Source organism: Heterodontus francisci, chromosome 11 (genome assembly GCF_036365525.1).
Source record: "Heterodontus francisci isolate sHetFra1 chromosome 11, sHetFra1.hap1, whole genome shotgun sequence".
Classification (NCBI taxonomy): Eukaryota; Metazoa; Chordata; class Chondrichthyes; order Heterodontiformes; family Heterodontidae; genus Heterodontus; species Heterodontus francisci.
Window position 1 is genome coordinate 88,303,427 of NC_090381.1, and position 15,761 is coordinate 88,319,187.

The 15,761-nt window shown below is 41.6% G+C and overlaps 1 protein-coding gene across 6 annotated transcripts in view; it reads left to right on the forward strand.

Moving 5' to 3' along the window:
• sphkap (SPHK1 interactor, AKAP domain containing) overlaps positions 1-15,761 on the forward strand; it is a 377,209-nt gene that overhangs the window by 318,247 nt on the left and 43,201 nt on the right. For all 6 annotated transcript variants that reach the window (XM_068042423.1, XM_068042424.1, XM_068042428.1 and 3 more), the window contains exon 7: positions 836-4,628. In XM_068042423.1, coding sequence (XP_067898524.1) covers positions 836-4,628 — 3,793 coding nt within the window. The remainder of the gene's footprint in view (positions 1-835; positions 4,629-15,761) is intronic.

Below are 15,761 nucleotides of genomic sequence, written 5' to 3' on the forward strand. Positions count from 1 at the left end.
AACTTGTCACAATGCCCCATTAAAATTTAGGTTTTGGTAGATTCTTGATCATTATATTGGAAGTAATGAGCTACAATGCAACACCGACTGATAACAGAAACACGCACCAAGTATTTTCTTGTAGCTGCTCCCATTCTGCTGCTGTAACTTCACCAGAAGTTCAGTAGAAACCCCTTTTACATGCAAAAACATTTCTGCTGTGCTTCCTGTGAAATTATGATGATGGAGTGGGAGCAGCCGTGAGAAAATACCCCCGTCATAGTTGATCACCTAAAATTACCTAAATCACTACAAAATGGCAACATGTTGGAATTGCAATGACAGTGATTTTGGTTTTTCTGATCGCCCACCTTTTGGTGGGAAAGGAGCAGTAGCAAGACCAAAATCGCTTAATTTTTTTCCCACTGTCTTTCCAGCCATTGCCATTATGCACCAGCCCAGGAAAAAAAATGACCATCACACCTGCCAGAAGTGGAGAGAGCCATGAGTTGAGAGTCTATGACGTAGACAGAACCTGGCTGCCTTTTTCATCTGTGAACATGTAGCACCTGCCCACTGAAGCCAATGGAATATGGCCAAACCAGCATTCCTTAAAAGGGATTGCTGGAGGGCACTCTGAAAATGACACTTAGTATTGGTAGTGGACTTTTGGGAGCTCGGATGAACAAGAAAGAGCAAATTGTACAACTACAAGCATCAGTTATTTGTTTGTGTATTAGATTAAATTGCCATATTTGCAACAGATTTCTATTTATTTGCCTGTACCAAAATGCCTTTCAAGGAGCAATGATCCAAGAGATACTGTGCACTCAAATTTTAATTTGTTTTCTCTTAGATCCTCTGAGGATTATTGGCTCAGACCCAGCAAGAGACAGTAAAAAGCGAAAAGGAAAGACTCGGGGTCTCTTGCAGATGCAACAAAACAAAGAAAATTCTTTTCTTCAAAGGACATACAGTCCCAAGGATACTTCAGTGTCCAGTCACACGGGTGAAGAGAGCTGTGGAAACATAGTGCAGACACTTTGCCATGAAAGCAACTATGTTACCGAAGAAAGAGACACAGAAAGGCAAAACCTAGAAGAAAACTCTGAACAAGAAACACTAGTCGTAAAATCATTTCAAAGCACTCTTTCAACGAAACATGGTGTGGAGGAAGACCACAACTCTTGCATAATTGAATGTGTTGGTAAACACCTTCAGAGCAATTCTCTAACAGAGTTCATAGATATGCAGGACACTGAAGATAAACATAGTGTTTCTTCATCTCTGGAGGACAATCAGAACGTGGAGGGTGACTACGCTTCAAACTTAGCTGAATCTGTTTTGCAGGATGCCTTCATTAGACTGTCCCAGTCAGAACCTACTTTTACTACAGAAGCTGCAGTTAGCATCTCTGCAGAAAGCCATGGTGCCCTTTCAGCCAGTAATATGAAAGCAGATACAACAAGCCCTTCTTGTCCCTGGAATGTTCTTCCCAAAATTGTTATTGTACAAAGTCCGGACAACTGTGAGAATGCTTCGGAATGGCAAGAACTCTCCAGCCCAACGACAGCCTTATGCCTGGACTCAGATCCTTTGAGTGAACCTCTAGCCTGTGTGCAGGACCATAGCAATTCTGAGTCAAGTGGATTGCCTCCTAGTTCTGTGGAGGTAGCACTAGTCTGTGCAGCCAGTGTTGTAGGGACTATTTCAAGCCCTTACGTTGCTGAGAGTCTGCAGTTAGACCAAACTTTACATGATGTTACAGATAATTTATCTTGCAATAGAAATGAAGAAGATGGAGAATTATTAAATGATTCTGAACATGATGAAATGAACTTCTCATTCTCTTCAGCTCTGTATGGTGTGACCCAGGTGGCCAGTGCCATAGGAGTTGCAGGGTTAAGTGATGAATCAGATGTCAGTTTTTCTGCGACTTCGAGTGGTCTTCTATCTGCAGCTGAAACCTCTGCTGCAATTACCCTGCAGTGCAGCGTGAGTGTCGGCAGCTGTGTAGAAAACTTTTCCTGTAACATTGCTGAAGTATTGCTCAAAGAAGCAACCACTGTTCTTACAAAACCTGACAATTACAAAAGCGTTGGTGAATTTATGGAATCCGTGGACAGAAAGTTAATTGAAACAGTGACGAGTCCAAAAATCTCTCAGTGGGATGAATTGACCAGCGATGATTTTGCCCAGAATGTGTCAAATTTAATTCTAAAGCATTCTTTCCAAGAAGCAAATGGAAAAGTGGGAATAGCACATCAGGAAAAAGAGAACCATTTGGATGTGAATCCAACCAGCATATTTATTGAAAGTGCAAATAAGTCTCTCTTCAGCATAATATACTCCACTTGTAGGAAAATTAAGGACATTGTAAGGCATAATGATATTTCCATGAACTTTCAAGAAGATGAAACATACAACTGGAAGGATTTGGAATACACTATCAAGCAGAAAGATGGAATTGCACAGAATCATAATAGCAATGACAGTTTTGAAGACTTTGGTCAGCCAGACAATGTTCTCTCTGTTCAAGAGAGCCTAATAGACCCCTCAATCTCAAATAGAAACAGATTTGAGGGGCCAGATCTTTCACAGCAGGTTAACCTGAACTCAATGTGGTTTTGCAGTAGACGAGGTAGTGACTGTGCAAACAACACACACAATTTGACTGACCAACTGAGATCAAGGATTGCCAGTGCTGCTATTCCCAATTGTGTTACCCCACAACTTCAGCAGAAAACGTGTGACAAAACTGCAAGTTCATGTTTCTCCATTGACACTCTTGAGACAGGTATTGGGTATAGTGGTGTCATTCCAGCACAGACATGTGGTTATACTAGCACTCCTACGAAAACCAGAGAATTGCACAGAGCCAAATCTCAGCCAGAGAAAGAACAGAACTTCTTTACAATAAATGCACAAAATACCTTAAGTTCATCTAAATCTTCACTCTATGTCACGCAGTCAACAGATCCAAACCTTTCAATAAATGGGTTTGCTGACCAGATATCCAAAACAGTTGTTTCCATGGCAACCGAGATGGCAGCCATTTGTCTTGAAAATACAAGTGCTAAGCAGCCATGGTTCTGTCCATGGAAAAGAAGACTTGGAGACCCTGAAAAATTCATGGTTCCCCAGTCATCCTCATCCAGGATAGTCATGAGGAGTAAAGAATCCCAACCCGTCATTCCAATTGTCAAGAGACTTAAGCCACCCAGACTTAGTGAGATCAAAAGAAAAACACAAGAACAACCTGAGCTAAAGGAAAAGCTAATGAACAGAGTAGTTGATGAATCATTGAACTTCGATGAAGCCTTAGATCCAATAAACAACTTTGCCAATGAGGTGGCAGCAAAAATTGTAAACTCAGCTGAACTAGCCGTAGTAGACTCAGTGAAGCAAGGACAGGGGCTGGCCAGAAATAGGCTGCTGTGTGAGAGGTGGAGCAGGGGAAAGGCATCCAGTTATGAAAGCATTCCAGAAGAGGACACAGATTCCAGCAGTTCATGGGCTGCCCTAGGTGCCATGGCTAAACTTGGACAGCCAATAAGCAGGGCCAGTTCCATCTCCAAACAATCAAGCTGTGAGAGTATCACTGATGAATTTTCTAACTTTATGGTGAATCAAATGGAAAATGAAGGGTGGGGATTCGATTTGCTGCTGGATTACTATGCCGGCAAGCATGCCAGCAATATTTTAAATGCAGCACTCCAGCAGGTGTGCAGAAAGAATGGGCACCTTAGTGTAAATACATCCTGTCTTTCAAAACAATCCAGTACAGAGAGCATAACGGAGGAGTTCTACAGATATATGCTCCAGGAGCTGGATAAAGAAAGCAAAGAAAATAAATCCAGCAAGGAATTGCTAGTGCCCGCTGAGCGAACAGTCATGTGTTTCAGGCAGTCATCAATGCCAGATAGACGAACATCAGAGGAAAGATTAACAGTAACTCCCCCTGTGAAAGCAAATTCCTTTGACGGCTTTGCCCAAAATGATCGCAGAAACATATTAGATATACATATAGGTGACACAGGATTGTCCACTAATCTCTATAAATCTCTAACAGACTCTTGTTTGTATCGGAAGTGTAAAACTGACCGTATCACCGATATGCTGATAAATGAAACTTGGTCAAATTCCATTGAGGCCCTAATGAGAAAAAATAAAATTATCTGTGGTGATACTGACAGTCAGAGTGCCGAGCAGCTATCAAGCAGAGCCCAGCCACATGTTGAACAATATGCCACCGGGGTAGTATCAGACACTGTTAGGTGTGGGGAAGCATCCATCAGCAGCCTGCAGGATTCTATTGAAGCTGCACCCCATGACTCTGGAACAAAAAGCAAAAAATGTGAGGCACCCATTAAACACAAATTAGAGAAAGCAAAAATCGTGATTGATAAAAAGTGTTTCACATCATCACATGATTGCGCAACTGTGAAGAGAAAGAAGTTGTCCCACTGCCTGAGGGAAGTCCCTTTAATTCATATACAGGATGATCAAAGAGAAGAGATCAAGGAATGTCTTCAGGCAAAGATTGTCTGTAATGCGAAGACATCGACTGAAAGGAGCCTCCTGGAAAGGAAACTTCCAGAAGTTGATTCTGAAGGGCATACCGAGACTAGTTCTATAATATCCAGCAGGTAAATGACAGAACAAATCAGCAAATGTCATCTCTTTGTTTAACAGTGCAAATTGTGACCTGTAACAGAAATTAAAATCTGGAGCCTTTTTAATGTTATGAAACAAAGGACAAGAGATTATAAGTGTGGGATGGGACATCATGATAGGATGTTGGCTTACATCTAGTTTGCCTTCCAGCGTCCTGATAGACATGTGATACAACAATATCGCAGTTGTTGACTAATACAGCAAATCAATCTATCAATTAGTCCACTGCAGACCCACCCAGAAGGGAAGGAAAGTCCCCAGAGATAGAAAGCTTTGAGAACCATTGGTACAAAGTCACCTGTTCCTCCAAAGCATTCTACAGTTACTATATGCCATGTCTCAAATTACTTACATGCTGCATCCCAAAATATTTTCTGAAATAAATCTATCTAATTTGCATTTGAATTAATCAATACTTTCTGCTTCCACCATCTCCCAAGGGAGCCTGTTCTATAGATTGACCGCCCCCACTTTAATAATGCTTCCGCAGATTTGTTTTGAATTAACCCCCCCACTATGCCCCCCTCCCCCCGCCCCCTCTTCAAGTGCAGGCCATTTTTAATCAACTGTAACTCCAAACAATGGCACAAGCAATTCCCTTCCTAACAGCATGGCATGTGTACCTACAACACATGAACTGCAGCGGTTCAAGAAGGCAGCTCACCACCACCTTTTCAAGGGGAATTAGGGATGGGCAATAAATGCTGGCCTTGCCAGAAACATTCACATCCCAAGAAAAAAACAGTTTTAACAAACCCTCTCCGTGAAACTAATAGCGTCATTTGACAGTTTTTGTGTTGTTTATTGCCCCACTGATAGCAAGACAGAAGAAGTTAAACAGATGTCAAATGTCTCAGCCACAGCTAACTGGTCTATTTTAAAGCACATTATTCTCCCACTATCTAAAATCATTTCAAAGGATGAATAGAATATAGTAATATTATTTTTCGAGACATGATGGAGCTCTGCTTCTGTTAACACAAGTCTCCTCCCAACTAGTAAGCTGTAAGTGCTATTACGTCAGTGAGTGCCAAATGTTTTGTGGCAAAACCCTTAAAAATTTCAGAAGTTACTATGATAGCACACTGAGATGGTCTGCCATTGGGAAAAAGGAAAGGACAGGATTTGCATTTATTTAGCACCTTTCACAACCTCTAGAGCCACAAAGTACTTTACACCCAATTAAATACTTTTGAACTGTAGTCATTGTTATAATGTAGGGAGACACAACAGCCAATTTGATCACACAAAAGCAACGAGATCAATGAGCTGATAACCTTTTTATAGTGATGTTGGTTGAGGCTTAAATATTGGACAGGACATCAGAAGAGCTTCCTACTCTTTTTCAAATCATGCTAAGGGATCTTTTATATCCACCTGACATGACACACAGGGCCTCAGTTTCAGTTTAACATCTCACTGGCACCTCTGACTGTGCAGCACCCCCTCAGTGCTGCACTAAATGTGTCAACTTAGATTATGTGCTCATCTCTACACTAGAATTTGAACCCACAGCCTTCTGACTCAGAGCTCATTGCCAAGACTGTAACCAATAAGCCAGGGCTGTCATCTGATTCTTCTGTACAATGTGGATGAAGGTTTGCCTCTAGAATTCTTCATGCAGCAAGTTCTGAGCCCTTACTAGTCAGATAAAAGGTAACGAGTAGTGGTGAGTCATGCTAGGTTGCTCTTGAGCTGTCCCCCAAGCAGTCTTGAAAGTAACCTAGTTATAGGTCCAGAAAAGGTCCTTTACTTACCTTCCTTATGCAGTTGGCAGAAGGCGCTTTGAAAGGAATTTTAAAAATCTGCTAACCTGCTGTATACAGAAACCTTCGGGGTTAATGCTCTTTAATTCTGGAGAAATGTCTCAATGCTCCAAAGTTTATCCTTGGCTTAGAAAAGTTTTCCATTGAATTAATTTGATTGGTTTCCATTTCATGGGATATCCCTCAGAGATAATCTTCCTCTTAATGAAGGTGACAAGCACAACCCTGAATTTCTGACCGTAGTTGTTGTGAACCAATCGGCATTCATGTTTGTCACCCAGGGAGGCTCGTCACTGACAACACTGCTCAAGGTCAAAGACAAAGTAATGCTGTTAGAAAAAAAGACTTTCCATAAATGGATATTAACAATTACAAATGAGGTCTTTCTTGCTCTAATGGCTATTCCAGGTAATTACTAGATAACTAGATCTGTCTGGTCAGATGCAGTCTGATCTGTCCAATTCCCAGAGGCATCTTATAAGCATTGGATGTGCAAAAGGAATATAGACTTTTATTGCTGAGTAAATAAATCATAGGCTCATAGAAAGTTTACAGCTCAGAAGGTGGCCATTCGGCCCATCATCTCTGTGCTGGCTCTCTGCAACAGCAACTCACCTAGTCCCATTCCTTGGTCTTTTTCCCATAGCCCTGAATTTTGTTTCTCTTCAAATAATTGTCCAATTCTCTTTTGAAGGCCTTGATTGAATCTACCTCCACCACATTTTTCAGGCGGAGCATTCCAGATCCTAACCACTCGCTGTGTAAAAAAGTTTTTCCTCTTGTCGCCTCTGGTTCTTTTGTCAATCACTTTAAATCGGTGTTCTCTGGTTCCGGATCCTTTGGGAACAATTTCTCCCGATCTACTCTGTCCAAACCCGTCATGATTTTGAACACCGCTATCAAATCACCTCTTAATCATCTCTTCTCCAAGGAGAACAACCACAGCTTCTCCAATCTATCCACGAAACAGAGGTTCCTCATCCCTGGAACCATTCTCGTGTATCTTCTCTGCACCATCTCTAATGCCTTAACATCCTTCCCAGAGTGTGGTGCCCACAACTGGGCACAATATTTCAGTTGAGGCCAAACCAGTGTTTTATTACAGGTTTATCATAACTTCCTTGTTCTTGTATTCTATGCCCCTATTTATAAATACCAGGATCCTGTATGTCTTATTAACCACTTTCTCAACATGCTCTGCAACCTTCAATGATTTGTGGACATATATTCACAGGTCCCTCTGCTCCTGCATCCGCTTTAGAACTGTATCCTTTAATTTATATTGCCCCTTCTTGTTCTTCCTACCAAAATGAAACACTTCATACTTTACTGCATTAAATTTAATTTGCCACTTGTGCACCCATTCCACCAGCCTGTCTATGTTCTCTTGAAGTTTATCGCTATCTTCTTCACAGTTCACAATACTTCCAAGCTTTGTGTCATCTGCAAATTTTGAAATTGTGCCCTGTGTGCAGATGTCTAGGTCATTAATATATATCAAGAAAAGCAGGGGTCCTAGCACAGACCACTGGGAAACCCCACTATATTCCTTCCTCCAGTCTGAAAAACAACTGTTCAGAACTACTCTGTTTCCTGTCATTCAGCCAATTTTGTATCCATGCTGCTGCTGTCCCTATTATTCCATGGGCTCTAACTTTGCTGACAAGCCTGTTATGTGGCACTTTATCAAATGCTTTTTGAAAGTCCCTGTTCACCACATCAATGCTATTATTTTGTACAAAGACTATTTCCAGTCAACTTTATTAACCCTAAGTGGCACAAGTTCTTGGTCAACTGTAGATACTTTTTCAGGGTCAGCTGCATGAGTATTTTAATTTATTGGAGTTGACTCACACTACCCTACAATCTATTTGTAGAATAAAGTAACCCAGGAACGTTACCTTACTATCCCCTTGTGACCTGGGCTGGATATTCACATCTTTTTCCACTGTGGTCCATCAGTTTCTCTCACAGTGGAACAAGCAAACACTTGCTGAGATTAGTGTTGACATGAATCATTGGACTGGTTTATTTCAGAGTGCATGGACATACAGAGCAAGTTATGATGAAATTCCTTAGTTAATTGGTACATGTTCATAATATATTGAAAATAATAAATAAGCTACGCTTCCCCATTTCAGTGAGTAATCTTATTTGACTTAAATAATATATCTAACTGCTGTCCCTCACCACCTTCCCCCTCCCCGGCAACCCATTGTAACCATCTCACAATCTTTTCCTGGGCCTCACTAATTTGAAGATTTATGTTTTAAAAGCTTTGTCTACCAGTGCAGCATCCTGCTTCAAAAGCCTTTCTGCTTGTCTGTATCCCTGTCTCTATCTCAAATCTCTCTCTGTTCACAGCTATGAAAATAAATCAAAGACTTTACAATACAGTGATTGTAAGGTGTTTATCAATTACACAGAGAACCTAATGAATTGCTTATTATTTACAGTATATAAAGAAACATCGAAGTTGGCTCATTCGTATCTAAATTGTTTCTCTCTGAAACTTTTTTTAGCTGGAATGAATGCACTATGTTTTAGGACAGAGCATTTAAAGTAACAATTCTTCCAAATCATATCTGGAAAAACAGCGGAAAGATCCTGAAATGTGATAGACACACATCATGTTGACTATTCTAAAAGCAACTTTGAATTAAACTGATGAGAACTGGATTTGACCTGATTTGTATCTTTGAATGCTCCTATCACTTGACTAAATAGGCAATATACATGCTAGAATTGTCAAAATATCCCTCTGTACATGTTCAGTGTCTCATCGCCAGCTTCATGATGGTTGGCAGACAGGTAGCTGAACAAGTCTGACAACTGGGGCTCCTGAATGAAAATATTTTGGTCTTACATACTGAGGTATTTTAAAAGAGTACTGTAAACTACATAATTTAATATATACTGTGGGGTTTTTTATCCTGATCAACTGTGGATCTTGGGCTGGATTTTGCTGTTAGTAGTGAAGCAAAATCCCTGGCCAATGACCTTGAAGGAGACTAGTGATCTTTCTACATGGATTTCCCCTTTCCTGATGGAAGTTTAAATCTGGCACCAAGTCAAGGGGATCTCCAGGTGTCCAGCAGCAATGATGCTAGCAAGCAGGATAAGCAGCCAATCATATTGAAGTATTCTCACAAACAGTAAACAGCAATCCACAGAGTCACCTTTAATTAAAATTTTTAGATAGCAAAATAAATGATTGATTGGATTAAGATAGAAGATAAAATATTCTAAACAAACTATAAAAAAATTTAAAATGGGAATTTTTTATTATAATGGCGCAAGTCCATTCCACAAATATAAAGTTAGCTTTTCAGAGACAGTGAGGATGTTTAGCATTATTTATGAACATAGTTTAAAAGCACAGTTGCACTTCATTCAATAAGGTGAAACTTTTTTAAGGGTTTTCACAAAGAGTCTGGCAGTGTAAAAATTCTCGTCAATTCACTGCTTAGTGATTGCACTCTGGGGGGACTTCAACAGCACACTATCTGGAGGAGCTTGGATTCACTGACGACAACCTCTGGATTTCTGCGTTATTCTGCACATGTATGGACTCCCAGAGTTGCTGTCAGTTTCAATGGAGTAATGATGATGACACACTAACAGTTTTGCCATCATTACCACCAGAAAATCTGGGGCTATGAGCTGATAGCAATAAAATCCCAATTCTTCAATGGAAATATCATCATGCATCATTCATACAGACATCACTGGTAATTGGCATTTAACAGAGAAAAAAAAGGAAATGTAACAAGGGAGAAAAGATCATGATTAGCTTGCAGCATCCCTATTGTAAATAATAGAATGTGATTTGTTTAAATCAGGAATCTGAAAACAAAAATTACTTTGCAACTAACTCCATACATAATGGATAAATAAACATAATTTGCCCAGAAAGCCTAAATGAAACCAATTAAGCATATTTGAGTAACTGCAGTTTTATAGCACAATGCAGCTACTCAACAAGGGGATGATATTTTTGCAAAGCTTTCGTTTTACAGCGGAGGATTTGAGCATTATGCCAACAATTTGGTTTGTAATTTACATTGAGCCATTTTTATAACAAATCTGTTTTATTTTTAGCAAAGATGCCAACTAGTCTAAAACTGGACTTGATGTATTGAAACTGCTGATATAATGAAAACTTCTTTCCAACTTCATAAAGATAAGTGAAAAATAGCACTTGTCCCATTTAGCTAAAGTTAGAACAACAAAACATATAATATACCATGGGTTCAAGGCCTTTGAATCACTACAAAGTTTGAAAATTTCACAGATTTCAGATCTGGGACCCACTTTTCAGATCTATAATAGGTTCAAAGCTCATTAAATTTGCTTTGAACTGAGCTACTGCAATACAACAACAACTTTCATTTCTTTAGCCGGGATACTTGCTTGTTTGCAGGGGGCCCAGGCAAAGGTTTGAATTTGCAGTTCTGACAGTTTACTAAACAAGCTTATCCCTGGAACTGCTCCGGGCACCTAAATAGTTCGGGTCACTGTGCAGTTGCAAGGTCCTAAAGCTACCCCTGCATATTGAATGGAACGGCACAGAAGGAGGCCATTTGGCCCATCATACCTATGTCAGATTAGTACCAAACACAGGGAAAAATGTCCCAAGGTGCTTCACATAAGTATAATTAGAAAAATTAACACCAAGTCAAAGAAGGAGATATTAGGATAGCCGACCAAAACCTTGGTCAAAGAAGTGGGTTTTAAGAAAGGTCTTAAAGGAAAAGTGGAGAGTGGAGAGGCAGAGTGGTTAAGGATGGGAATTCCATAACACATGTAGCTGAAGGTATGACTGCCAATAGTGGGATAAAGACAGAGGGGATATACAAGAGGCTAAAGTCAGAAGAATCAATGATTTGAGGGTAGGACATTATAGGAGACAATTACAGAAATAGCGAGGGAAGATTTAAATATGAGGATAAAAATTTTCAATTTGAGACACTGGGGTACCGAAAGCCAATATAGGTCAGTGCAGTCGAGGTGATGGGTTAGCAGGACTTGGTGAGGGTAGGATATGTGCGGCAGTGTTTTGGTTGACCTGAAGTTTATGGAGGATGAATGGTGAGTTAAATTGTGGGTGAATGGATGACTGTTTCAATAGCTGACAGGCCGAGGTAGGGGCAGAAGTAGGCAATGTTACAGCAATGGAAGTAAGTGCATTTTGTGCTGAAGAGGACATGTTGGAAGCTCAAATATCTACTCTCTGCTACCAGTTGGAATGTAAATGTTTGCACGGTTCATGAAGGGCTCCAGTGACAGAAAACAATTAGTCTATTTTTCCGATCTCCCGTCCCAATTAGATTTTTGCATTTTTTTCTAGACTTTAATAATGACCACTCATATTTGATACATATGGCTTGAATATAATATCTTTGTGTCAACTCTGCTTTATATGTGGAAACACACTGGAGTTAAGAGGGAGTATTTCACTTATGGCTGTTTCTGTATAGATTGTAGGTTCTACTGTTAAACCCTATTTTTTTAATCCAGTAAATTGAGTTACATGTATATCCCCGGTAGGCTGAGGGGAGGTGGTGGCGTAATGGTATTGTCACTGGACTAGTAATCCAGAGACCAAGGGTATTGCTCTGGGGACATGGGCTTGAATCCCACCGTCGCAGAAGGTTAAGTTTGAATTCAATTAGTGAATCTGGAATTAAAAGCCAGTCTAATGATGGCCGTGAAACCATTGTCAATTCTCATAAAAACCCACCTACTTCACTAATGCCCTTTAGGGAAGGAAATCTGCTGTCCTTACCTGGTGTGGCCTACATGTGACTCTAGACCTACAGCAAAGTGGTTGACTCATAAATTCCCTCTGAAACATATCAAACCGCTACAAAGTCAATAAGAAATGAAACAGGACGGACCACCCGGCATCGACCGAGGCACCGGAAACGACAATGGCAAACCCAGCCCTGTCGACCCTGCAAGTTCCTCCTTACTAACATCTGGGGGCTGGTGCCAAATTTGGAAAAGCTGTCCCAAAGACTAGTCAAGCAACAGCCTGACATAGTCATACTCACAGAATCATACCTTAAAGCCAATGTCCCGGACACCGCCATCGCCAACCCTGGGTATGTCCTGTCCCACTGGCAGGATAGACCCACCAGAGGTGGTATACAATCGGGAAGGAGTTGCCCTGGGAGTCCTCAACAATGTCTCTGGACCCCATTAAGTCTCATGGTGTCAGGTCAAACTATGGGCAAGGAAACCTCCTGCTGATTACCACCTACTGCCCCCCACCCCCCTCAGCTGATGCATCGGTACTCCTCCAAGTTGAACACCACTTGGAGGAAGCACTGAGAGTGGCAAGGGCACAGACTGTACTCTGGGTGGGGGACTTCAATGTCTATCACCAGGAGTGGCTCGGTAGCACCACTACTAATCGAGCTGGCCGAGTCCTAAAGGAGATAGCTGCTAGACTGGGTCTGCGACAGTTGGTGAGGGAAGACATACTTGACCTCGTCCTGTTGCAGATGCATCTGTCCATGACAGTATTGGTAGGAATGACCACCGCACAGTCCTTGTGGAGACAAAGTCCCGTCTTCACACTGAGGATACCCTCCATTGCATTGTGTGGCACTACCACCGTGCTAAATGGGATAGATATTGAACAGATCTAGCAACTCAAAACTGGGCATTCATGAGGCGCTGTGGGCCATCAGCAGCAGCAGAATTGTACTCAACCACAATCTGTAACTTCATATCCCCCACTCTACCATTACCATCAAGCCAGGAGACCAACCCTGGATCAATGAAAAGTGCAGGAGGGCATGCCAGGAGCAGCACCAGGCATACCTCAAAATGAGGTGTCAACCTGGTAAAGCTACAACCCAGGACTACTTGCATGCCAAACAGCGTAAGCAGCATTCAATAGACCAAGCTAAGCGATCCCACAACCAATGGATCAGATCTAAGCTCTGCAGACCTGCCACATCCAGTCATGAATGGTGGTGGACAATTAAACAACTAACTGGAGGAGGTAGCAACACAAATATCCCCATCCTCAATGATGGGGGAGACCAGCACATCAGTGCAAAAGATAAAGCTGAAGCATTTGGAACAATCTTCAGCCAAAGTGCCAAGTGGATGATCCATCTCGGCCTCCTCCTGAAGTCCCCAGCATGACAGGTGCCAGACTTCAGCCAATGCGATTCACTCTGCGTGATATCAAGAAATGACTGAAGGCACTGAATACTGCAAAGGCTATGGGCCCTGACAACATTCTGGCAACAGTACTGAAGACCTGTGCTCCAGAACTTGCAACACACCTAGCCAAGCTCTTCCAGTACAGCTACAACACTGGCATCTACCTGGCAATGTGGAAAATTGCCCAGGTATGTGCTGTACTCAAAAAGCAGGACAAATCCAACCCGGCCAATTACCGCCCCATCAGTCTACTCTCGATCATCAGTAAAGTGATGGAAGGTGTCATTGACAGTGCTATCAAGAGGCACTTGCTTAGCAATTGAAGTGATTTATGACTTTAACCCCTTATACAGACTAAACCAAATCAGGAGTACATTCCTATAAATCTCCTTTAATTAAATTCAGACTAGACAAATTCTTATAGACACTGAATTGCGTCCAAAGAATTGAACTAGTTTTCTCTCAAAGAAAGAAAACCAACAGAGAATATTACCATCTTTTGGATAGCCTATTTTAAAATAATTATGGCGAAGTCATAAATATCCCAGATATTATAAGGGTCTGGGAAACTCTCTCAAATACGTATCTCTCCACGTTTCTCTCTATAATAGTCTTTTTTATGGTAGCTTGAACTCTCTTTGTGGGTCAATCCATCTACATTTACCAACACCATCAATTAATTAAATTTATGACTAGCTTTAACTGATGTCACACAGGACATTTCAATGTGTGTTTATCCTCTAATTCCCTGGCAACACTGAAATGGATTTCCCAACTTAAAAGGTATTTCTGGTACACATTCTATTGTAACAGGGACCTTGAAATTTTTAACTCTACCTTCTTAAAGGGGAATGTCAGTGAGTCTTGAAAACTGACCATTTATTCAACCTCTAATTCTAAAAGTTATAACATATTAAATATATCTAAATTCTACCCAATTAAGCCTATTATACCTATATTCCATCACACAATAACCTGCTTGGTGATGCTCAGTTTGGGTTCCACCAGGGCCACTCAACTCCTGACCTCATTACAGCCTTGGTTCAAACATGGACTAAAGAGCTGAACTCCAGAGGTGAGGTGAGAGTGACTGCCTTTGACATCAAGCATTTGACTGAGTATGGCATCAAGGAGCCCTAGCAAAACTGGAGTCAATGGGAATCAGGGGGAAAACTCTCCACGTTTGGAGTCATATCTAGCGCAAAGCAAGATGGTTGCGATTGTTGGAGGTCAATCATCTCAGCTCCAGAACATCACTGCAGGAGTTCCACAGGGTAGTGTCCTAGGCCCAACCATCTTCAGCTGCTTCATCAATGATCTTCCTTCAATCATAAGATCAGAAATGGGGATGTTTGCTGTTGATTGCACAATGTTCAGCACCATTCACGACTCCTCAGATACTGAAGCAGTCGTGTAGAAATGCAGCAAGACCTGGACAATATCCAGGCTTGGGCTGATAAGTAGCAAGTAATATTTGCGTCACACAAGTGCCAGGCAATGAGTATCTCAAACAAGAGAGAATCTAACCATCTCCCCTTGACATTCAATGGCGTAACGATCGCTCAATCCCCCACTATCAACATCCTGGGGGTTACCATTGACCAGAAACTGAACTGGAGTAGCCATATAAATACTGCAGCTACAAGAGCAGGTCAGAGGCTAGGAATCCTGCAGTGAGTAACTCACCTCCTGACTCCCTGAAGCCTGTCCACCATCTACAAGGCACAAGTCAGGAGTGTGATGGAATACTCTCCACTTGCCTGGATGGGCACAGCTCCAACGACACTCAAGAAGCTTGACACCATCCAGGACAAAGCAGCCCGCTCGATTGGCACCCCACCTTCAACATTCACTCCCTCCACCACTGACGCACTGTGGCAGCAGTGTGTACCATCTACATGATGCACTGCAGCAACGCACCAAGGCTCCTTAGACAGCACCTTCCAAACCCACGACATCTACCACCTAGAAGGACAAGGACATCAGATGCATGGGAACACCACCACCTGCAAGTTTGCTCCAAGCCACACACTATCTTAACTTGGAACTATATCGCCATTCCTTCACTGTCTCTGAGTCAAAATCCTGGAACTCCTTTCCTAACAGCACTTGGGTATACCTATTCCACATGGACTGCAGCAGTTCAACAAGGTGGCT